This window comes from Chiloscyllium plagiosum, chromosome 6 (genome assembly GCF_004010195.1).
Source record: "Chiloscyllium plagiosum isolate BGI_BamShark_2017 chromosome 6, ASM401019v2, whole genome shotgun sequence".
Taxonomy (NCBI): domain Eukaryota; kingdom Metazoa; phylum Chordata; class Chondrichthyes; order Orectolobiformes; family Hemiscylliidae; genus Chiloscyllium; species Chiloscyllium plagiosum.
Genome location: NC_057715.1, coordinates 88,818,331 through 88,842,887, shown reverse-complemented (window position 1 = coordinate 88,842,887; position 24,557 = coordinate 88,818,331). Strand labels below are relative to the sequence as shown.

The 24,557-nt window shown below is 38.9% G+C and overlaps 1 protein-coding gene across 1 annotated transcript in view; it reads right to left on the bottom strand.

Annotated features, from left to right (window-relative positions):
• The window catches only part of nbeaa (neurobeachin a), an 849,844-nt gene that overhangs the window by 514,099 nt on the left and 311,188 nt on the right, over positions 1-24,557 (bottom strand). The window contains exon 31 of the mRNA XM_043692709.1: positions 16,564-17,002. Within this exon, the coding sequence (XP_043548644.1) occupies positions 16,564-17,002 (439 nt within the window). The remainder of the gene's footprint in view (positions 1-16,563; positions 17,003-24,557) is intronic.

Here is a 24,557-nt window from a genome sequence, read left to right as displayed (position 1 = left end):
ACTATCCCAAAATCATCCATGTGCTTATCTAAGGATTGTTTAAATCTCCCTAATGTGGCTGAGTTGACTACATTAGGTCAGGCATTCCACTTCCTTACCTCTCTCTGCGTAGAACAATACAGCACAGAACAGGCCCTTCAGCCCTCGATGTTGCGCCGACCTGTGAAATATTCTCAGCTTGTCCCCCTACACTATCCCAAAATCATCCATGTGCTTATCTAAGGATTGTTTAAATCTCCCTAATGTGGCTGAGTTGACTACATTAGGTCAGGCATTCCACTTCCTTACCTCTCTCTGCGTAGAACAATACAGCACAGAACAGGCCCTTCAGCCCTCGATGTTGCGCCGACCTGTGAAATATTCTCAGCTTGTCCCCCTACACTATCCCAAAATCATCCATGTGCTTATCTAAGGATTGTTTAAATCTCCCTAATGTGGCTGAGTTGACTACATTAGGTCAGGCATTCCACTTCCTTACCTCTCTCTGCGTAGAACAATACAGCACAGAACAGGCCCTTCAGCCCTCGATGTTGCGCCGACCTGTGAAATATTCTCAGCTTGTCCCCCTACTTAATGATATAGAAGATGGTATTAATAGTAACATTAGCAAATTTGCTGATGATACAAAGCTGGGTGGCAGGGTGAAAAGTGTTGAGGATGTTAGGAGATTACAGGGTGACCTGGATAGGTTAGGTGAGTGGTCAGATGCATGGCAGATGGAGTTTAATGTGGATAAATGTATGGTTATTCACTTTGGCAAGAACAGGAAGGCAGATTACCACCTAAGTGGAATCAATTTAGGTAAAGGGGCAGTACAAAGAGTTCTGGGTGTTCTTGTACACCAGTCAATGAAGGTAAGCATGTGGGTACAGCAGGTAGTGAAGAAGGCTGATAGCATGCTGGCCTTCATAACAAGAGGGATTGAGTATAGAAGCAAAGAGGTTCTTCTGCAGCTGTACAGGGCCCTGGTGAGACCACACCTGGAGTACTGTGTGCAGTTCTGGTCTCCAAATTTGAGGAAAGACATTCTGGCTATTGAGGGAGTGCAGCGTAGGTTCACGAGGTCAATTCCTGGAATGGCGGGATTACCTTACACGGAAAGACTGAAGCGACTGGGCTTGTATACCGTTGAGTTTAGAAAACAGAGAGGGGATCTGATTGAGACATATAAGATTATTAAAGGATTGGACACTCTGGAGGCAGGAACATGTTTCCGCTGATGGGTGAGTGCCGAACCAGAGGACACAGTTTAAAAATACGGGGTAGACCATTTAGGGCAGAGATGAAGAGAAATGTCTTCACCCAGAGTGGTGGCTGTGTGGAATGCTTTGCCCCAGAGGGCAGTGGAGGCCCAGTCTCCGGATTCATTTAAGAAAGAGTTGGATAGAGCTCTCAAGGATAGTGTAATCAAGGGTTATGGAGATAATGCATGAATAGGATACTGATTAAGGATGATCAGCCATGATCATATTGAATGGTGGTGCAGGCTTGAAGGGCAGAATGGCCTACTCCTGCACCTATTGTCTATACCACGTCAACTGCCCTATCCTCAGCTACATGCTTGGTCACCTTCTCAAAAAACTCAGGTTTGTGAGACACAACCTGCCCTTGACGAAACCACGTTGACCATCGAAATCAAATTGTTGCTTGCTAGATGATTATAAATCTTATCTCTTATAATCCTTTCCAAAACCTTTCCTACAACAACAGTAAGGCTCACTGGTCTATAATTACCTGGGTCATCTCTACTGCCCTTCTTGAACAAGGGCACATTTGCAATCTTCCAGACCTCTGGTACTAAACCTGTAGACAATGCCGACTCAAATATCGAAGACAAAGGCTCTGCTATCTCTTCTCTAGCTTCCCAGAGAATCCTCGGATAAAAACCATCAGGCCCAGGGGACTTGTCTACTTTCACTCCTCCTAGAATTGATAATACCTGTTCGTAACTAACCTTGATCCTTTCTAATCTAATATCTCGTACCTCATTCCTTTCCTCTACAATACTCCCCTTTTCCTGAGTGAAAACCGAAGAGAAATGTTCATTTAGCACCTCTCTGATCTCCACAGGGTCCACACTCAACTTCCCACTTCTGTCTTTGACTGGCCTTATTCCTATCCTAGTCATCCTTTTATTCATCACATAAAGCTTTAAGTTTCTCCTTTATTCTATTTGCGAAAGACTGTTCATGTCCTCTCTTTGCTCTTCTTAACTCTCTCTTTAAATGTTTCCCAGCTGATCTGTAACTCTCTGTCCCCTCATCTGAACTCATCAACACATAAGCCGCCTTCTTCTGTTTAACAAGAGATGCAATTTCTGTAGTAAACCACGGTTCCTTTACCGTATCACTTCCTCCCTGTCTGACAGGGATATACCTATAAAGGGCATGCAATATCAGTTGCTTAAACCAGCCCCACATTTCCATTGTCTGCATCCCCTGCATTTTGCTGCCCCATCTTCTCTTGTTTTGTTTGCAAAAACTCTCACCTCCCCAGACTGAATTCCACTTGCATTCTATTCTTGCAACCAAAACACTAATAGAATCAGTGAGTAAGCCATCGTTTTGACTATCAACTACATAGCAAATTTATATTTCCTGCAAATTCCCCAATCATATCTCCCATATTCTCATCTAAATTATTAACATACACCACAAGCAACAAAGGATTCACCATTTGAGCCCTGTGGAACATCACTAGAAACTATTTTTGCAAAAAAAATCCATCCTTTGTTTCCTGAGCCAATTTTGGATCCAACTTGCTACGTTGCTCCGTTTCTCTGGGCTTTAATTTTTGAGCAATCTACCACGTGGGAGCTTGTCAAATATTTCACTGATATCTATGGACACAAAATCCACTGCACCACCCTCATCAGTTCTCTTAGTTACTTTCTCAAAAATTCATATTTAGATACAACATTCCCTGAACATACCATGCAGACTATCCCTTACTAATCTCACTTTGATCATATCTTAATGCTGATATTGCCCATCACTGAGGTCAAACTGAGTAGTCTATAATTATTTGACCCTAACTCTTGCAGCCTTTTTTGAACAGCAGTACCATGTTCACAGATTTCCAATCCCCTCGTAACTCAAATGTATCTAGGAGGATTAGAACATGATTTTCAGAGCATCTGGGATTTATACCTTGGATTCCTTTAACAGCCTAAGGTACAATGCATTTGGCCCCAGTAATTGACTCCCTTCAAGGTGAGTCCGACAATACTCCCCTTCTCATTATACTTGTTTGAAGTAGTATTTCATATTGCCCTTTAACGAAAATGTCTGTATCATCCTTCGTCTATTGGAAGACAGAGACACTCACTAGGACCTTTCCCACATCTTCTACATTCTCGGCACACACTACCTTTGGTCTTAGTCATTCTGTCGCTTTTAATGTACTGAAAACATCTTTATCAGCCAGTATTTTGCATTCATAACTAAAATACTTCTGATGCTAGAAATCAGAAATATAAAACAAAACGTTAGAGAAACGTAGCAGGTCTGCCAGCAAGTGTGGGGAGAGAAATGGCTTAAATGTTTTGATTTTAGTATAACTCTTTAGTATAACTGAAAGCAGCTGGAAAATTATGATTTTTATGCTAGTGACAGAGGAGGAGGAAAAGAAATAAAGGGAACAGATGGTGAGAATGCCTGGAGTAAAGACAAAGCCAGTATTAAGGTGGTAAAGGAGCAATGGGAAATGTCTCACAGGTGTAAATGTTAGATATGAAAAAGAGAAGGGGCCTCTGCTGAGAGCAAAGCCTTTCCTAATTTCCTTTTCATTTCAGTCCTGTATTTGATACTCCTCTAAGCTTCTTAAAGTATTACATTTTTGAGATTGTCATAAACTCTATCTTTCTCTTTATCTCAACCTGTATACTTCTGGATAACCTGGAGCTTCTAAATTCAATACCAGTTGTATCCTTTATGGGGAAACTGGGCTTGTCGATTCTATCGAATATCAAACTTGAATGCGGATTTTCCACATACTTCCTTTCAAGTCGATATATCTAGTTCACTTATGCCAGATGCTTTCTCAGCTTTGCAAAATTTGCCTTCTCAATTTAGAACTTTTACTCTATGTTCTTTGTCTCTCTCTATAATGATGCTAATCTAACTGCATTATGATTACAATGTCAAAAATAGTCTCCATCTACTACTTCCTGCACCTGCCCTGAAACCAGATCTGGAACTGTGATCTCTCTCATTGGGTTTAATTCATGTTGGCTAAAATATCTTTTCTTGAATAAAATTTGCACTCTGTGGCCTGTGTGCCTTTTGCTCTGTTTGTATGCCAGAAGTTATTTGGTTAGTTGGAATTCCCAACTATTAGTTAGTAAGTTTGCAGATGACACCAAAATTGAAGGTGTAGCGGACAGCAAAGAAGGTTACCTCAGATTACAAAGGGATATTGATCAGATGGGTCAATGGACTGAGGATGGCAGATGGAGCTTAATTTAGATAAATGCGAGGTGATGCATTTTGAGAAAGCAAATCTTAGCAGGACTTATACACTCAATGGGAAGGTCCTAGGGAGTTTTGCTGAACAAAGAGACCTTGGAGTGCAGGTTCATAGCTCCTTGAAAGTGGAGTCGCAGGTAGATAGGATAGTGAAGAAGGCGTTTGGTATGCTTTCCTTTATTGGTCAGAGTATTGAGCAAAGAGGTCATGTTGTGGATGTACAGGACAATGGTCAGGCCTCTTTTGGAATATCGTGTGCAATTTTGGTCTCCTTCCCATCAGAAGGATGTTGCTAAACTTGAAAGGGTTCAGAAAAGATTTACAAGGATGTTGCCAGGGTTGGAGGATTTGAGCTAGAGGGAGAGGTTGAAAAGACTGGGGCTGTTATCCCTGGAGCGTCAGAGGCAAGGGGTGACCTTATAGAGGTTTATAAAATCATGAGGGGCATGGATAGGGTAAATAGACAAAAGTCTTTTCCCTGGGGTGGAAGAGTCCAGAACTAGAGGGCATAGGTTTAGGGTGAGAGGGGCATGATATAAAAGACACCTAAGGGGCATCTTTTTCACTCAGAGGATGGTACGTATATGGAATGAGCTGCCAGGGGGATGGAGGCTGGTACAATAGCAACATTTAAAAAGCATCTGGATGGGTATATGATTAGGAAGATTTTGGAGGGATATGGGCTGGGTGCTGGCAGGTGAGACCAAATTGGGTTGGGATATCTGGTCGGCATGGACGAGTTGGACTGAAGGGTCTGTTTCCGTGCTGTATATCTCTATGACTCTATGATGACTGTCCTGTTATTTTTGCATTTGAAATCTATGCATTTGCTCCTCTAACTCTCTCTCAATATTTGAGGATCTATAATCCAAGCCTAGTCGAGTGGTTGCCTCTTTTTTTGTTCCAGAATTAACCCATCTTAACTCATTTGGTGCTTTGTTTACTATATAATCCCTCCTCACAATTTTAATTGATCCTTTAATCAATAAGACTATACACCCATACTTTATTTTCCATCTTACCTGAAAATATTTTTTCCAGGGACCCAAGTTCCAATCCTTTTTTCTCTCTAAGCTAAGATTCCATCAAATGTTTATGATATAATGCTGTCACATGTCCATCTGTGCACTGAGCTCAATGGTTTTATTTGCTATACATCTTTTTCTTACAAAATAGTGCCAAATTTCTGTGCTGTACACATTTTAATCTCCGCTTCCTCCATCTTTCACGAGCACCTACAAAGTGCCTCTCAATCTTTGCTCTTAATTTTTCATCAAGGTCTCACAGATTAAATCTTCTGCAACAGTATTCACAAATCTCTCTTCTAGTCTATTTATCCCAGTACTATTCAAGTGTAGACTGCCTGGCTTACACAAGTTGTCACCTTTCCCACATATGATCCCAATGCTCCAGAAATCTGATGTCCACTCTTCTCAACTTTCCAGCTACATGTTCAATTCCTTTTATGCTTGCAAGTAATTGGGATTGGGAGCTATCATGAAACTACTGTTTTGGGTGTTCTGCCTTTTTCCTAACTAAATCCCTCAAATCTGCTTTTAGGACCGTATAACAATTTATACCCAAGTCATTTGGAAGCAGCCAGTGTAGTTCATGCTGATCACCCACACCATAAAACATCCCACATCAACTCTGTCACATTCTTTACCTTGGCAATAGGGAGGCAACGTACCACACTGGAGTCATGTCAATGGTCACAGATATGCCTGTCAGAACCAGAGTATGAAATACCACTATTGCTCTTCCTTTTTGTATCTTCCATCTCCTCCTTTCTCTGTACAGCTGAGGCACTTGTGGTGCCACTGACTTGATTCTCTGTCTTCACCAGTATTCAAAAGTAGATATCAATTCACAAGCGAAATTGACTCAGCTGACTCCAACAATGCCAATCAGGCTTCTTTAGAACGTCTCGCGGTCATCCATTCCCCCTTTGAACTGTTCTAACCCCACATCTCAAACGTTCTATCACATAGCCTTTCGCTTTGTGAATAAATGACAGTGATTCCAATTGCCTCTCAATTTCCAAAACTTGCAGTTCAAACCTTTGCAGCAGGTGAAACTTTCTGCAGGACTTGCTTACCAGTGACACATTGTGTGTGACGTTATACGGAAACAAAGCAGAATGTACACTTTACTTGGCCAAACTGACTTATCCTCCCTGTAACTTTAAAACCTGTTACAACTAGAATAGTGGAATAATTTAACAATGCTCACTTGTCAATTTTTCCTTCCGGTCCAAAGTTACAAGCAACTCCAGGTAGCTGAAAAAGGTAAAATAGAGATGTACCTCCACCTAGCCCCTCAGTGACCTCACTCTTAATACTCTGGACAACCAAAGCAGTACCGAAAGAGGCCTCTATTTATGCTTCCTGAAAACTTAGGCCTAAAAAAGTCAGCCACTAAGTTACTAGCTACAGTTTCCCACAGCTTGCATACCTCCATTTAAGGCTACAGTACAATAACTTCTCTTAATTTGAGTAATCAGTTATTTGCCAAATTAAAGAAAAAAAATGCTTCAAATGACAAAAAAGCAAGACTCTCACATTCACTAGCCCCAGTTGCAGAAAGACATTTGTGAGAGAAACCTCTACTTAACACTTCCTGAAAACATCAGCTTTAAAACAAACAATTCAAGCTAGCCACTAATTAACTATCTACAATTTCTTGGAGCTCCATAATCCATAACTAATGAGGTAAGTTTGAGGATAAGGGGCTGATCATTTAAGACAGAGGAAGAGGGAAGAAAATGACTTCACTCAAAGGGCTATGAACCTTTGCAATATTCTCCCGTGCAGGGCTATAGGTATGCGAATGTTGAATAAATTTAGTTAGACTAAGGTAGACAGGCCTTACAGGGAACTAAGGCATATGACAAGCAGGTTGGAAAGTGGAATTGAAAACCAACATCAGCCATGATCATAATCAATGGTGGCGGTGGCTATGGTCTTCTCCTGGTCCTATTTCTTAAGCTTGATGAGATTAGTGGGCATGACATCATTGGGATTTTATTAACATGGATTAATTTTTTAAAAAATTAAGACAGTTGGAATTAGCAGCTCGTTCTTGGATTGGCAGTTTGTAACTTGAGACGACACAATGACCAGTGCTATTTACAATCTGTTTCAATTTTATTTTGAACCAGCTCTTGCTGGAACTTACTGTCTGAAATAGTAGTAGAGACAGCAACCTTCATTACATCTGCAATATGCTTGGATATGTACTTGAGGTGCCATAACCTACAGGGTTATTGATTTGTTTCTTTCAGATTCTATGTATTCAATTATGAGAACGGTGGGGGACTGAGATCAGCAGTCATTTTCTCCATGTTAATGAAATCAGGAGAGAGAGATTAAGGCAGGAAAATGGGAGTGAATAGATTAACCATAGTCTTATTGAATGGAAAGAGAGTTTTCAAGGGCCATTTGGACTATTCCTGCTCTTATTTTTCATGTTCTTTTCAATAAAGGATAATGCCAACTGTGCTGTACTTGGATAATGAGGATAAGAAGAGATCAGCAAAATTTTTGAGGCATAGAAATGTGTTATAATATTGATGATAACACCTGGTACCTCAGGTAGAATGCTGCTTCCAAATTTGCTAGCCTAAGGAGTTCCTAGTAGTTTGTAGTGAATAATGAACCACAAATAGGTCTCAACAGAAAACACACTTATTTCAGAACGAGAAAAGGTTTACTATATCTTAGTGACCATGTATAAGTTACATTATACTGATGTTAATATGATGATTAAAAGTCATGACAGTCTCTAATACAACTGCCCACAACTGCCTCAAAATACCCAATTCTCCACACAGTGGTTGTGTTATACATCAAAGTGGGCAGAGCTTCAGCTTCAGCCTGGCTAACCTTTTCACATTGATTGTCTTACACAATAGAAACCACTAAGAATAAACTAATGTGTGTTCTCATTTAAGTGTTTCTTTACAGCAACTTCGTCATTTCAAAAAGCATTCATTTTAGACTGAGAGGAGTGTGATGCAAGTAAGCAGTGCAAGAGGAGAGCAGTGAACTTGGTATAAAGCAGCATGAGAGAAGAGTGGTGAACTCAGTATTAAGCCATGTGTAAGAGCGGTAAATTCAGTTTTAAAAAAACGCATGAGGAGAGCAGTGAATTCAGTGAGATAGTGCTGGTGGTAGTAGGCACAGTTGACAGTGTTACCAGTGTGCATCTATAAAGAGCTCTAAACTAGAAAGAATATATAATACGGTCAGGTGAGGGCTCGACTTCTATTTTGTTTTTATTAATTAAACTGTCGCAGTCTACTAAACAAAATAAGGTAGGAACTTTGGACTGTGATGAGTGTGTTTGGAATGGATAAAGTCCCTTGCATAATTAGCGTTCTTTAAACAAAGTAACTCATAGTTAAACTAAAAGGAAGTCATGGCAGCAGAGCTTGCATGCATGACATGTTCCTCTTGTGCTCTGTGGGAAGTCATGGATACTTTCAGTGTCTCTGTTGACTGTGTGTGCAGGATGTGTGTCCTGCTACAGCTACTGCTAACAGCATTTCAAAGCTGGAAATGTAGATGAACTCACTGTGGGGTATCCATGGACAGCACATTCAAGTGAGGTGCTCACAACACAGATAAAACTTAACAGGCAAAACATAATGGGCGACCACAAGGCAGAGTAAAGGAAGGCAGGGAATGCTGGACACACCCACAGCCGGCCCCTTCTCCAAAAAGATATATAAATTTGCACTCTGTTGGGGAAGGCAACTTCTCAGGAAATTAGCACAAGGAGGACCATGGTTGGCTCTGTAGCACAAGAGAGGAGGAAGAGGAGTGGTAGGGATACATGGCTTCATTAAAAATGAAAACTGATTGGCACTTCTCCAGCCACAAAAGAGATACCAAGATGGTATGTTATCTCTCTCGTGCCAGAGCCCATGAGGGCTTATATAGGCTGCAGGGCATTCCGAAGGAGAAGGCTGAAAATCCACTCATCAAGGTTCATACCTGTATCCACAATGTAAGTAAAGAGAAAAGCTGTTTAAGGGATAAGAACGTTAATAAAAAAAAACAGCACATCACACGTAACACTCTCAGAATTACTACCAGTGTCATCTGCTAGCAAGCATAAAAATAACAGGATACATCAAATGAATACGTGGCTGAAAAATTAGTAAAAGGGATAAGGGATTCAGTTTTCTGGGAATACTGGTACTGGTTCTGAGGAAGGTGGTTGCATTTAGGCCAAACTGGGAACAATGTCCTCAAGAGGCTGTTTGTTAGTGCTCACAGGGAAGGTTTAAACTAGAATGGTGGGGTTGGGAACCTGAGCAGGAAGATAGAGAAGAGGAAACAAGATTAAAACAAAAGACAAGAAAATGAGAAGAAAAATAGAAGGCAGAAAAATAAATAGATTCATAATGCAAAATAAAACTAAATTAACCAACAATGTCTAAAATACAATACCTTTAGACTTTTCTTTTTATGTCCAGAGCATTCACAATAATGTAAATGGATATACACATTTATGGTATAGTTACAAAAAGATAACTGCAGGAAGAAGAAGATTGGGAACTAAACATCCAGCGGTATTCAATATTTAGGAAGGATAGACAAACAGGGAAAGGAGTTGGGGCAGCATGGTTAGTAAAGGATCAGATCAAAGCAATAGTGAGGAAGGAAAAACATGATGTGGAATTTGTGCGGGTGGAGATGAGAATTACCAAGGGGCAGAAAGTATTGATGGGGCTGTCGACAGGCCCCCAAACAGTAGCAGAGATGTTTTGGAAGACGTTAAGCAGGATGTAAGAGACACATACTATAAGGTTACAACTGTAATCACGAGTGACTGTGATCTACACATAGTATAAATTGCTAGTTTAGTTTGTCCAATCTAAGGGGAGGATTTCCTGCAGCATTTATGATGGTTTTCTTAGAGCTATATGAGAAGACCCAACTGGAGAGCGGGCTATCCTAGACTGGATATTGTGCAACGAGAAGGGATTAATTAACAAATCTTCTTGTCTGGAGTCAGTTAGTGAAGAGCAACTGTAAAATTGTAGAATTTTCCGTCAAGGTGAACAGTGAAGATGTTTAATCCGAAACTAGGGCCATAAATAAATAAAGGGTATACAAGGTTAAGAAATATAAAAATGACAATGACAGAATGGGGAACCTTACTAAAACGATAGTGGTAGATAGAAAATGGCTTGTATTTAAGTAATGTATGCATGTATTAAATTTTTATTTGATGCAAAAATAAAACTGAAAAAGTGACTCAACCCTGCTTACAAGAGAAATTAGGCAAAGTATTAGATTCATAGAGGAGGCACATAAAACTGCCAGAAACTGCAGCCAATCTGAGAACAAGCAGCAGTTTGGAATTCAGCAATAGAAGCCAAAAACATCAATCAAGAGGGGGAAATAGAACATGAGTGCAAATTTGCAGAGCACATTAAAAACTGACTGAAAAATCTTCTATAAATAGCATAGAATGAATGTAGGTCCTTATAGTTAGAAATGTAAATTATAATTGGAATTAAAGAAATGGCAAGAATAATTGAATATTTATATATTAATTCTGTCTTCAAAAAGATAAACAATTTTTCAGAAACGTTAGGGAACTAAGAGTCTAGTAAAAGAGAAATTGAAGAAAATCAGTATTGAAGAAAATAATGCTTGAGAAATTAATGGAGTTCTAAGTGTTAAATTCCCAGGGCTTGATAATCCACATACCAGAATACTAAAGAAAGGGGAACTGAAAACATTGGATGTTCCAAAATTCATTGACTCTGAAGCAGTTCCTGTGGATTGTACAATAGCAAATGTAATCCCATTATTTAAAATAGGAGGGACAAAGAAACAGAACTCCAGATGGGTTATCCCATAGTGGGAAAATGGTAGAATCAGTTATAAAAGACGTGATTAGAGAACACTTGGAAAGGATTAATGGAAGTACACAAAACTCAGCATGGATTTCCGTCAAGGTGAACAGTGAAGATGTTTAATGTGAAACTAGAGCCATAAATAAATAAAGGGTATACAAGGTTAGGAAATACAAAAAATTCAGAGAGGAAATCAGGCTTGACTAATCTATTGGAGTTTTTTTTGAGTATGCAACTAGTACAACAGATAAGGGAGAACCAGTGGATATGTGGATTTCAAGAAGCTTTTAATAAGAGGCTAAGTAGGCAAAATTAAAGCACAAGGGATTGGAGGCAGTGTACTGGCATAGACTGAAGGCTGGTTGACAGACTGGAAACAGAGACCAAGAATAAATGAGTCTTTTTCAGTAATCAGTGCCCCAGTCATTCTTCACATATATATTATATGTGAGTTTTGTGTACTTCCATTAATCCTTTCCAAGTGTTCTCTAATCACGTCTTTTATATATATATATAAAAGTTGTATAAATGACTTGTATGAGAGAACCAAATGTAGTATTCCCATGTTTGCTGCTGATACCACCAAGATGGGTTTGTGACTTGAGGAGGATGCAAGGAGATTTCAGGGTGATTTTGACAACTTGCATGTGGGCAAACAGGTGGGAGTTGCAGCATAACATGGATAAATGTGAAGTTATACACTTCATTCCAAAAAAAAACAGAATGGCAGAGTACTTTTTAAATGATGGGGAAATATGGCTGTACAAAGGGATCCAGATACCCTTGTAGACCAGACAAAGAGTGAATGAGTGGTGCAGCAAGCAATTATGAAAGCAAATGGTATGTTGTTTCATTGGACAAGGATTTGAGTTCAGAAATAGGAATGTCTTACTGCAGTTTTATAGGGTCTTGGTGAGATTGCATCTGATATGTTGCACGCATTTTCGGTCTATCTACCTATGAAAAGATATATTTGCTACAGGAATAGTGCAGGGAAGGTTCAGTAGACTGATACTGGAGATGACAAGGTTATTGTATGACCTTGAGGGATTGGATCAACTAGGCCTTTATTCACTAGAGTTTCAAAGAACGAGCGATTTAATTAAAACTCAAAATTTTAAAAGAGCAAAACAGACTAGATGCAGGGAGGATGTTCGCCCAGTTGGAGACTCTAAAAACAGGGGTTACTTTCTTAGAATATGGGGTATGACCATTTAGATAAAAGAACATTTCTTCACTTCAAGGGTGGTCAATCTGTGAAATTCACTTCTACAGAAGTCCGAGCCACTTAGAACGTTAAAAAAATGAAGTGATAATTTTTTAGATATTGAAGACATCAAAAGGTATCGAGAGATCAAGAATATGGCATTGAGAGTCATGTTCATACTGAATGGTGAAGCAGGCTCAAGGCCTGAATGGCCACTCCAGTTCCTAGCTTGTGTTTCACTTCATGTGCCTTATTCTGTGTAATCAGGAATGTTGAACTGAGATGTGCAATAACTATATTATACTGGTGAGGTTGACGTCTTCCTTTCAATTGTCAATTGTTTTAATAATGTTCAGAAAAACCTAAGAATACTTCGAAGGGCAGCTCATCACTATCTTCAAGAGCAAATATAGATGGGCAACAAATGCTGGCCAAGCCAGGGACATCCACATCCCAAGAATGAGTAATAAAGTAAAAATTTGGAAAGAGAAGAAAGAATCTTTTTCCCCATACACACAACTTTTAGCAGAGTGTGGTGCTGGAAAAGCACAGCAAGTCAGGCAGCATCTGATGAGCAGGAAAACCGACGTTTCGGGCAAACGCCCTTCATCAGTCCACAGGAATTCATCATTCACAGGATCCGGCATCACTGGCTAGACTAGTACTTAGAGTCATTAAGGTTACAGAGATGTACAGCACGAAAACAGACCCTTTGGTCCAACTTGTCCATGCCGACCAGATATCCCACCCCAATCTAGTCCCACTGGCCAGCACCTGGCCCATACCCCTCTAAACCCTTCCTATTCATATACCCATCCAGATGCCTTTTAAATATTGCAATTGTACAACCCTCCATCACTTCCTCTGGCAGCCCATTCCCCACACACATACACACCATCCTCTGCGTGAAAACCTTGTCCCTTAGGTCTCTTTTATATCTTTCCCCTCTCATCCTAATCTTATAACCTCTAGTTCTGGACTCCCCAAACTCTGGGAAAAGACCTTGCCTATTTATCCTATCCATGCCTCTCATGATTTTATAAACCTCTATAAGGTCACCCCGCAGCCTCTGACTCTCCAGGGAAAACAGCCCCAGTGTATTCAGACTCTCCTTATAGCTCAAATCCTCCAACCTTGGCGACATCCTTTTAAATCTTTTCTGAACCATTTCAAGTTTCACAATATCCTTCCGATAAGGAGGAGACAAGAATTGCGTGCAATATTCCAAAGGTGGCCGAACCAATATCTTGTACAGCCGCAACATGACCTCCCAACTCCAGTATACAATACTCTGACCAATAAAGGGAAGCATACAAAACACCTTCTTCACTACCCTATCTACCTGCATCTCTACTTTCAAGGAACTATGAACATGCATTCCAAGGTCTCTTTGTTCAGCTACACTCCCAAGGACCTTACCATGAAGTGTATAAGTCCTGCCCTGATTTGCCTTTCCAAATTGCAGCACCTCACATTTATCTAAATTCAATTCCATCTGCCACTCCTCAGCCCATTGGATCATCTGATCAAGATCCCGTTATACTCTAAGGTAACCCTCTTCGTTGTCCATACACTTCCATTTTTGGTGACATCTGCAAAGTTACTAACTATACCTCTTCTGCTCACATCCAAATCATTTATATAAATGACAAAGTAGAGGACCGAGCACCGATCCTTGTGGCACTCCACTGGTCACAGGCCTCCAGTCCGAAAACCAACCCTCACCACCACCCTCTGTCTTCTCCCTTTGAGCCAGTTCTGTATCCAAATGGCTAGTTCTCCCTGTATTCCATCAGATCTAACTTTGCTAACCAGTCTCCCTTGCCCAAAGGGCAGTTAATGGTAGGGCCATGGGTAGGGTTGTAGAATAGAAAGACATGGGGTTCAGGTACATTATTCCTTGAAATTTGTGACACAGGTAGACAGGGAGGTTAAGGTGTCTAGCACGCTTGCCTTCATTGTTCAGACTTTTGAGCATAGAAATTGGGATGTCATGTTAAGGTTGTACAGGACATTGGTGAGGTCTCATCTGGAGTAGTGTGTTCAGTTCTGGTTGCCCTGCTATATATGTAGGACATTATTAAATTGGAGAGGGTTCGAAAAAGATATACCAAAATACTGCTGGGAACGGACGGTTTGAGTTATAAAAATAGGCTTGGTTTTTTGTTCACTTGACATTGAGGGATGACCTTGTCGAGGTTTATAAAATCATGCGGAACGTAGAAAAGGTGAACAGCAAAGATATAGGGAAGTTCAAAACTTGAGGGTATATTTATAAGGCGTGAGGTGGAAGATTTAAGCAGCACATGAGGAGCTTTTTTTAAAAAAAAGTGTGGTCCATGTGCAGAATGAACTTACAGAGGAACTGCTGGATGGAGATACAATTTCAATGTTTAATTTGGTTAAGCATATGATTAGGAAAGGTTTGGAGGGATTTGGGCCAAATGCAGGCAGGCGAGATGAGTTTAGTTTGGGAAGATGGTCAGTGTGGACTAGTTGGACAGAGAGGTCTATTTCAATGCTGTATGACTGATACATCATTATGTGCCACATGTAGGCCAGAATAATGCCACTAATGAAGGGCATCAGTGAATCAGATTTTTTTTCCTGACAATTGGCAATCTCATGGTCATCATTGGACTCTCAGTTTAAGATTTTTATTGAAATGAAATTCCACCACTTGCCATGGTGGGATTTGAACCTGGTTCCCCAGAACATTACATATGCCCCTGGATTAATACTCTAGTGATAACACCAGTAGACCATTACCTCCCAACTTCATATTGTGTGAAGAGAACTAATAATTGGAAGAGATTGTACTTTCAGAATATGTATCAAATCTACCTGGCTTTACACACTCCCATAGATTGAATAATTCAGGAATTTATTACTTTGCAAATCCTGCAGTACTGACACAAACTGCAAACAGAATGGAATGTGATGCTCAAAGAATATAATTCCAGCAGTGTAACAGGAAGAATGATTCCTTGAAGATACTAAACTTAAAATGGCAGATACTCACCCTAATGCAAATGGGAAGTTCAATGTCTGTGGTTCATTTTATTAAAAAGATATAGTATTCCAAATGAGACGGAGAACTGTACAGGAGTTTTCCTTTCAAGAGAATACAGTATCTGCTTTGGAGTCTGAAAATTTATCACTGTAATGCTTCTTCAAACTATTTCCCTTCATTTCAATGCTTGAGAAATTGAACCATAATTTAGATTAGCATTTTGTGCAACTTTATATTTCCAACTACATTTTTCATTAAAAGATAAACTACAAACTATTTAGAAAACTGTCTAAATTGAATGGGAGCAGACTCCACATTTGTAACCAAATGTAGCATACCTAATGACTGCAAAAAATTTCAATAAAGAATGTTCTCTAAAGATTTTTTTTTAATTATTAGAAGTGCCATCATGGGAATTTGGATCTTCTTTGACTAGAAATCTGTTTAGACTCTTCATAATATAATTACATCTTCCTAAAGACAGATGAGGCAGCAGGAACCTAATATATCTAAACTAATTGAAAAATTCAGTTGACCAGAAGCACAAGAGAGTGGAGTCCCTTAAAGGCCGATCAAAGGTTCAGCCGTTGAAGTGAAATTTTTGATGTTGTCACTCTCAATTGCCTGAATGCCTGATAGACAAACAGATCCTTCTGTCTCCCTGGCAGTTCGTTTCACTGGCAGGTGGCAAACAATTAGACACACCAATTTGTGCCTCGTGATGACATTAAACCATGAAACAAAGTTGTATGTGGAGCTCAGTGATTTGTGTGAAAGCATTTCAAAAATAATACACTTTGCAGTGGCAACTCATTTCAAGCTGCCACCTCCCATTATGCCTTTGAGCCGTGAAGACGACAGGCTTGGGTTATGTGATACTGCTGTTCAATCTGCCTCTGAACCCCCTGGAGACCTCTCCCCTCTCACCAATATCACCGCATCACTCACATTCATAAATACACTGGTTGGTGAATAAATTAAAACAACCAGCGAGGCTTTTCACCTGTCAAAGGAATGAAACTGCATTGGAAGAATAGTCTGAGCTTCTCTTTTCACACTTGAATCAGGGTATGATACAGGTTCAGGTCCAGATTCTGCACGTTCCATAGGTGCTGCAACAAGGCTTTTCAGAATTTCCTTGACATTCATGCCTTTTCCTTGGCTGACACTCGTCACAGATGAACTTGGTTTCAGTACTTCAACTGGGCTCTCAGCTAAACTTTCTTGGGATTTCTTTACTTCGGAGGACAAGGAAGATAAAAGTTCACTCATTGCATCTGGCACAGTTGCTGTTTCCAAATCAGAGCCATTCAAAACACCAGTTATTTGCTCCTCTCCAATGCCTGAATCAGTATGTGGAAGAGAGCTTTCAACATGTATATCTTCAATCGGTGTTAGAATTTCTTTTTCTTTGTTGCCTTCTGGGAAAGTAACAGGATTCTCTGTAAAATAAAAAAATACACTAAAAAAAATCAATTACCGAACTTGGGAGACAAATAAGACTGCATTTAACCTAAGTTTTCAACTTAACATTCAGAAGATCTCTTTTTATTGTTGACCATAGAAAAAAGATTTAAACAAAAAAGTGCAAAAACTTTGATGATCCGACATAAACTGGTAATAACTCAAAAGAAAAACCTATACATAGATTTAAACGTGCATTTCAAATAATGGCTTTCAATTTCAAATTTTGAACAAAATGTGAAAGCAGGCTTTGCCTTTAGCATTATATGAAAGCAAATATCCTTTACTGGAGTTCTACATAATTTCAATATCAGCCAAACATCTGCAATTTGAAATCAGTGTTTGTTTACACTCCTGACAACGAGACTTCATGTGGATAATGGAAAAATATTACTGCTTTAATCAAATTAGGCAGGAAAAATAATATTTTTCATTATTATTGAATTACACTTTGCAATTTGCAATATTCAAAGGCGTTTTAGTGATCAGATAGTATTTTAATTGCTGAGGTTCTTTATCATATTGCTGCAATTGATGCAAGCTCATCATTAGCACACATATCAAATGGAAATGCTGCACCAGAGTGGCTTTATCATTACATTGTTAGGTACCATTTGAAATAACTGGTGCTATCTTTAAAGACATTTTATGCTTTTAACATTTGCTACATTTCACAAATTATCATTAAATAAACTGTATTTTAAATAATCTTGTATTTAATTTCATCTTGCTGGAACATTGTCTGAATTTGTTAAAGGAAGTAATAGCCTAGAAAAGCTGCTTCTTAAATAAAACCTACCTTGTGTTGAGAATGTGGATGCATGAATATAGTCAGATAATTCACAATAGTCTGACAAATACTTGTTTCAATGTACAGGGGAAGAAAACTTAAGCTTTAATCTCTGACAATCACAATTCTCTCTTTTTAAAAGATAGCTAATTATAAAGCTTAATTTTATAAAAATAGCTCTTGAAACTGTTTAAATCACAATTGCAATAAACATTGAATCGTTATGATTAGAATTTTTTGTGTATTTTTTCCTACTTATCCATTATAGTGAAAAGACAGACAAATATATTTTATTTTTACTTCTCTGCATAAATCTTGCCACTTTTTATTTGCACACAAAAGCAGCAGGTTGTGGTGTAACTTTTACAATCCAGCAATAACAATTTTCATGCATTTTAGTTTTCAAAAAAGGTATTTTGTTGCATAATATTTGTTCAAGAAAATAGAAACTGTAGAATACCAAATGTATTCCTTAAACTTTCAACAAAAAACTTTTTTAAAACTTCATTCAAGGGATTCAACAGAATTGTACAATTGTTTTTATTGCTGATTTTAAATAGTACTCATTTCAAAATTTAAATATTGACATGCCAATTACTTTTTGGGTCTTCATTTCTGAAAGAAGCATTCCTGCCAGGGTACAATTCTTTGGGCATTTGATTTTTCTGCAGCTGCACATTTAGACCATGGCAGCAAGTTATTCCCTCGTAAGGGCACAGTTTATTTGGATTCTATCATCTTCTCAATTCTATAATTCTATGAAATCGCTAACAAAGAATACGGCCAGATATAGGTCAATTCTACTTTACCATTTTATATATCTGCACATTGTGGCAGGTGTTGTGCATATTGAATATCATTCAATAAGGATTTAAGTGAAACGATGTAATCAGCAAATTGATAACAGATTTTAGAGGTTTAGAAAGTCAAAAGGGGTACAGATATGGTAGATCCTCGAGAACGATTCTTCGGGGGAGAAGAGTCTAAAACTAGAGGGCACAGATTTAAGGTGAGAGGGGAGAGATACAAAGCTGTCCAGAGGGGCAATTGATTCATACAGAGAGTGGGTCAGTGTCTGGAACAGGCAGTCAAAGGTAGTGGTGGAGTCATTTCAGAAACAATTGGACAGGTTCATGGATGGCATAGGTATGGAGGGATAGGGACCAACCGTAGGCAAATAGGATGAGATTAATTATGAAAACTAGACGACATGAACAAGTTGCCCAAAGGGCCTGTTTCCATGCTGTAAACTTCTATGACTCTAATTTACGAGTGAAACATTTTTGCGATAAGAAATAGGAGAAGTAGACCATCTGGCCCCAAGCCTGCTTTGCCATCCAACAAGATCATGACAGATCTTTTTATGGACTCAGCTCCACTTGCCTGCCAAATCACCATAACTCTTAATTCCTTTACTATACAGAAATCTAGTTTTGCTTAAAAAAAATTCACTGAGGTAGCCTCAACTGCTGCACTGAATAGGGAATTCCATAGATTCACAATCCTTTGGGAGAAGCTCCTCAACAGAGTCCTAAATCTGCTCCTCCTTATTATGAGGCTATTCCCCTTAGTTCTAGTTGCACCTGGCAGTGGAAACAACCTCTCTGCTCCTAACGCCCTTCATAATTTTATATGTATCTAAAACATCCTCTCATTCTAAATTCCAATGAGTACAGCCACATTCTACTTGATCTCTCATTAGCCAGCCCTCTCAACTCTGGAACTAATCTGGTGAACCTCCTCTGCAGCCCCTCCACTTCCAATACATCCTCTCTCAAAACTGTACTCCACAGTACTCCAGTTATGGCCTCACCATCACCCTATATAGCTGCAAAATAACCTCTCTATTTTTAAACGGCGTCCCTCTATGTTCTATTTTCCTTCTTAATTACCTGCTGCAATTGCAAACCAACATTTTGTGAATAATGCACAGGACACCCAGGTCCCTCTACACACATGCTGCAATTTTCCATATTTAAGTATAGTCTATTTTGCTGTTACTCCTACCAAAATGGACGACCTCACATTTACATACATTCTATCTATCTACCTGATGAGACAATTTCTAGCCAGATATCTCACTATTTCTTCCTTAATGATAGATTCAAGCATTCTCGCCATTACAGAAGTTAAGTTAACAGGCCTCTAGGTACCCACCTTTTGTCTGCCTCCTTTTTAAAACAGTGGCATAACATTTTCTGTTTTCCAATCTGCCAGAATTGCCCCAGAGTCCAGCCAACTTTAGTAAATGACCACAAGCACATTTGTCATTTCTCTTTTCATACCCTGGGATGCATTCCATCAGAGCCAGGAGACTTGTCTCCCTTTGGACCCATTAGCTTGTCCAACACAACATCAATGTTTGGCATGTTATTTGTCTTCCACTGAAGACTGACACAAAATGTCATGACTGCCAAATGAGTAGAAATGTATAACTATTTAAAGGTCAGGTACAGAATATTAATCTGCATTGAAGATATGTTATACTTCCTATATTTTCACTATCATTGCTTAGAAGAATGTGGTATCTTTAAGCAAAACTAATAAAATAATATTTAATTATTGTACAATGTTATGTAATCGGTATTTAGAATACCCATTTAGATAATAGTGTTGTTACACGTTTTGCACGTATTAAGCTCTTTGGAATCCAAAGAATATGTAAAATCAGATTGAGGAAGCCACAAAAAAATGGCTTTAAAGTTGTGACATGACGTTTTAAAATTTATTTCTTAATAATTTTATACTGAACTGAACATACAACAGCACATTGGAACATGAAACATTGTAAGACGACAGCATAAAGTGAGTCTGAGACACAGCTATTTGTGTTCTTAGTTGATAGAACAAATTCCTCAGAACCATTCAGCCCATTGTGCTTCCTTTTGTTCATTTTTCATTTAAATGGGATCAAACATTTTTTTCTGTGCCAATCTTCTGAAAATGTTAACACCACAAGGAGTGTATTACATGACAATGAGGCCCCCTTTACTACATTAAAGTGAATAATGTATCATTTGTCATCTGTGAACCCAGACATTTTCTGTTGGCTGGTTATTTGACCATTACGGATATTATAATTATGGTCTCATCACAAATCCACACAAGGTCACATGAAACATGGATGCTAGCAATTAGCAACAGGAGTCAAAACTTCAATTTTGTTAACAGTATGTAAAGTATGACTTCTTTAATTTGTGTTTACATCAGGATGTTAATGGTACTGCAGGACATTTGTATTTCATAAACTGCTACTGCTGGATTTAAATCCAATGTTAAGGCCCAATTTCACTCCAGTGTGCAAGACACCCTGGGAGGATATAATCTCCCGTTAGTTGGATTTAATACAATTAACAGGGTGCCACTCTTACACTGTGTTCAACCAAGTTAGACAAAGTGCCCCTTGCAGTTCACACACCTTCTCAATAGCTGTGATTAACCACTGGGAAAGGTGGTTTGTTTGTGTGTGTATATAACTATTTCACACTGCTCTTCAGTGGAAATACACATATATTTAATTTTTAAGTCCTGTATATTTTACCGTCATACAGATGTAACATATGAAAACAAGCTACATCAAAGGTGTACGTTTAATAAGAAACAGCTCAGACAGCTTCACAAACTCTAAAGAGTTTCAATACAAATACAAATGGAGACATCTTAAATTTTACAATTGTAGTAAAAAGTGTTCTACTGTGTTTATCCTATAAATATGAAAGCACTTATTGGATTCTACACCTATATTTAAATACTGAAATGATACATCTAACTATTTTCAACTAAACACAGATATATTGCAAGACCATAATGCCATTTTCAATGGAACTTGTAACAAAATTATTAGCTTACAACCACCTTGAGACAGAAAACATTAATGACAAAATTACAATGGCACAAGAATTTATATTTATTTTGTTCCATCAATCTAAAAAAGAACAGCAATAGTTACAAAAACTTTAAGTTTTACTATCTGCAATCTACAAAGCTATTAAGCTTGTAAATTTTGAACAGTTCTCATCTGTTTTCTGGAGTACTAGGGTCAGGTCACCCCGCACAGACAGGCAGCACATTACAAGATCCAGTGGCCTTTGGCCTCAGCTGAGTCAGCTAGTTGCCAGATGCCTTTTTAATACCTTTTATCAAAGCAACTAATGAGATCACTCTTAAATTATACAAAAATATGGACATCAGTTTTGTCAGTGACATCAATTGTTGAGCAGCAGTATTTTGTTGTACCCTTCTTAAAGTCTTGTTTCACCATGATTTATGAAGCATGCTACAATAAATTACTGCCAGTTAAGTTTGTTAAATGCAGGTACTCCCTTTAATAACGTGTGTGCATTAAACCAGCACCGGTGAACAAGAACATGAACAGAAGGTCTTCAAGTAACCAGTTTACTTGGTACACCTTTGGTTGAGGAAGAACTTACTTGCATCTGGTTGTGCATTTTTCCCATTTCAACTCCATTTAAAAAAAACAGCAGAATTTTGCAAGAAAATATAGAAAAATGGCAAGATTTTTGATAGCTACATCTAATTAAGACTTTGAGAATCTAATCTGACTAAAATAAGTCAAGGTAATCATTTTAAATTTAAAGTTTACACATCTCCCTAGATAATACAAAAAGCTACACTTTAAATTCATGGTTTACAGTGCATATCCAAAACAAATAAAGACCTCCAAATGTAATTTGTGTAGTATCCTAAAGCTACAATGATCAAAATGAAAAGAAACGTGTAAACAAATTTCAACGTAAGAAAATGTAACTAAAAACTGACTAAAAATGGCTAAAAAAATTATCTAGTCGTGCAAAACTTTAAATGCGTTAATTATATTAAGCATGAGAAATAATGTAACAAACTATTTTACTGTAATCCTTCAAGTTATGTAAAATGAATTTTAAATTACTGTATAAAAATTGTTATTTCACTTTTAGAAAAAGATACCTTTGAAAAATACTTGCAAAAACAATGACAGATTTTTAGATTAGATTAGATTACATTACAGTGTGGAAACAGGCCCTTCGGCCCAACAAGTCGACACAGACCCGCCGAAGCGCAACCCACCCATACCCCTAACCTAACACTATGGGCAGTTTAGCATGGCCAATTCACCTTACCTGCACATCTTTGGATTGTGGGAGGAAACCGGAGCACCTGGAGGAAACCCACGCAGACACGGGAAGAAATTACAAACTCCACATAGACAGTCGCCCGAGGCGGGAATTGAACCCGGGTCTCTGGCGTTGTGAGGCAGCAGTGCTAACCACTGTGCCACCGTTTTCCCTCCAAGTAGTGTTTGCTTAATCCTAACTAGCTACTCAATAGTCCTTACGCCAGGTACAGACCATTTTGAAATCCAGCCTGCATTTGCATCTGAGCTCAGCGCAGCAAATTACTTCATGACACAGTGCACCAGCATTGGAGCTCTACAAAATCAGGTAAATCCCAGCGCAGAGATGGGGAAATGGGGTATTTTCTTTGGTTATGTAGGAGTGGATCTCTCTTTCTGGCCCCTGAAAAGCCAAGCAAAATTTATCTTCTATTCTTCTTTTCAATTGGACCAGCAGTTGTTGTGAACTTGGACATAGATATTCCATCCACCAGTTGGTCCTAAGATGGCAACCAGGTTCTCAAAATGTCAAACTACAATTGGCATATAACAAAATACACTGTCTGAGTCAGGATGCTATCCCTGCTCCCTTGCATATGTTAAGAACAGAATATCAATCATACTGTTAGAAGGAAGAGAATATTAAACTCTGGATGGAAGTTTGCTTGCTGAGCTGAAAGTTTTGCTTTCAGATGTTTTGTCACCATACTAGGTAACATCATCAGTGAGCCTCCAGTCAAGCACTGGTGCTATGTCCTGCTTTCTATTTACGCACTAAGGTTTCTTTGGATGGGTGTTGTCATTTCCAGTTCTTTTTCTCAGAGGATGGTAGGTGGGGCCCAAATCGTTGTGTTTATTGTGAGTTCTGATTGGAATGCCATGTTTCACGAAGTTCTCGTGCGTGTCTCAGTTTGGCTTGTCCTAGGATGGATGCATTGCCCCAGTCAAAGTTGTCCCCTTCTTAGTCTGTATATAAGGATACTAGTGATAGTGGGTCATGTCTTTTTTGTGGCTACTTGATGTTCATGTGTCCTGGTGGCTAGTTTTCTGCCCGTTTGTCCAATGTAGTGTTGTTACAGTCCTTGCGAGGTATTTTGTAAATGACATTTGTTTTGCTTGGTGCTTCTAGAGTCTTATAAGTTCATTAGCCGCTGTTTTTGTATGTTGGTAAGTTTGTGGACTAACATGATGCCAAGAGGTCTGATGGTGTTGTAGGCTTCCTTTGTTTGGTGATAACAAAAGTGTCATCCACGTAGCAGACCCAAAGTTGGGGTTGGATGGTTGGGAAAGCTGTTTTTTCAGAGTCTCTGCATTACTACTTCTGCTTAGGAACTCTGATATTGGTGATCCCATGGGTGTTCCGCTGATTGATTTGTAGGTCTTAAGTAGGTCATAAGGCACTAGCTTGACGATGTTATCTTTGTTGAAAAAGTTGGCACTGTCTGGTGTTTGCGTCTTTGGTTCTTCTTTGACTGGGACAACACATCCATCCCAGGACAAGTCAAACTGAGACATGCACGAGAATTCCTTGAAGCATGGCATTCCAACCAGAACTCTATCATAAACACACCGATTTGCACCCCATTTACCTTCCTCTGAGAAAAAGAACTGAAAATGACATCCAAAGAAA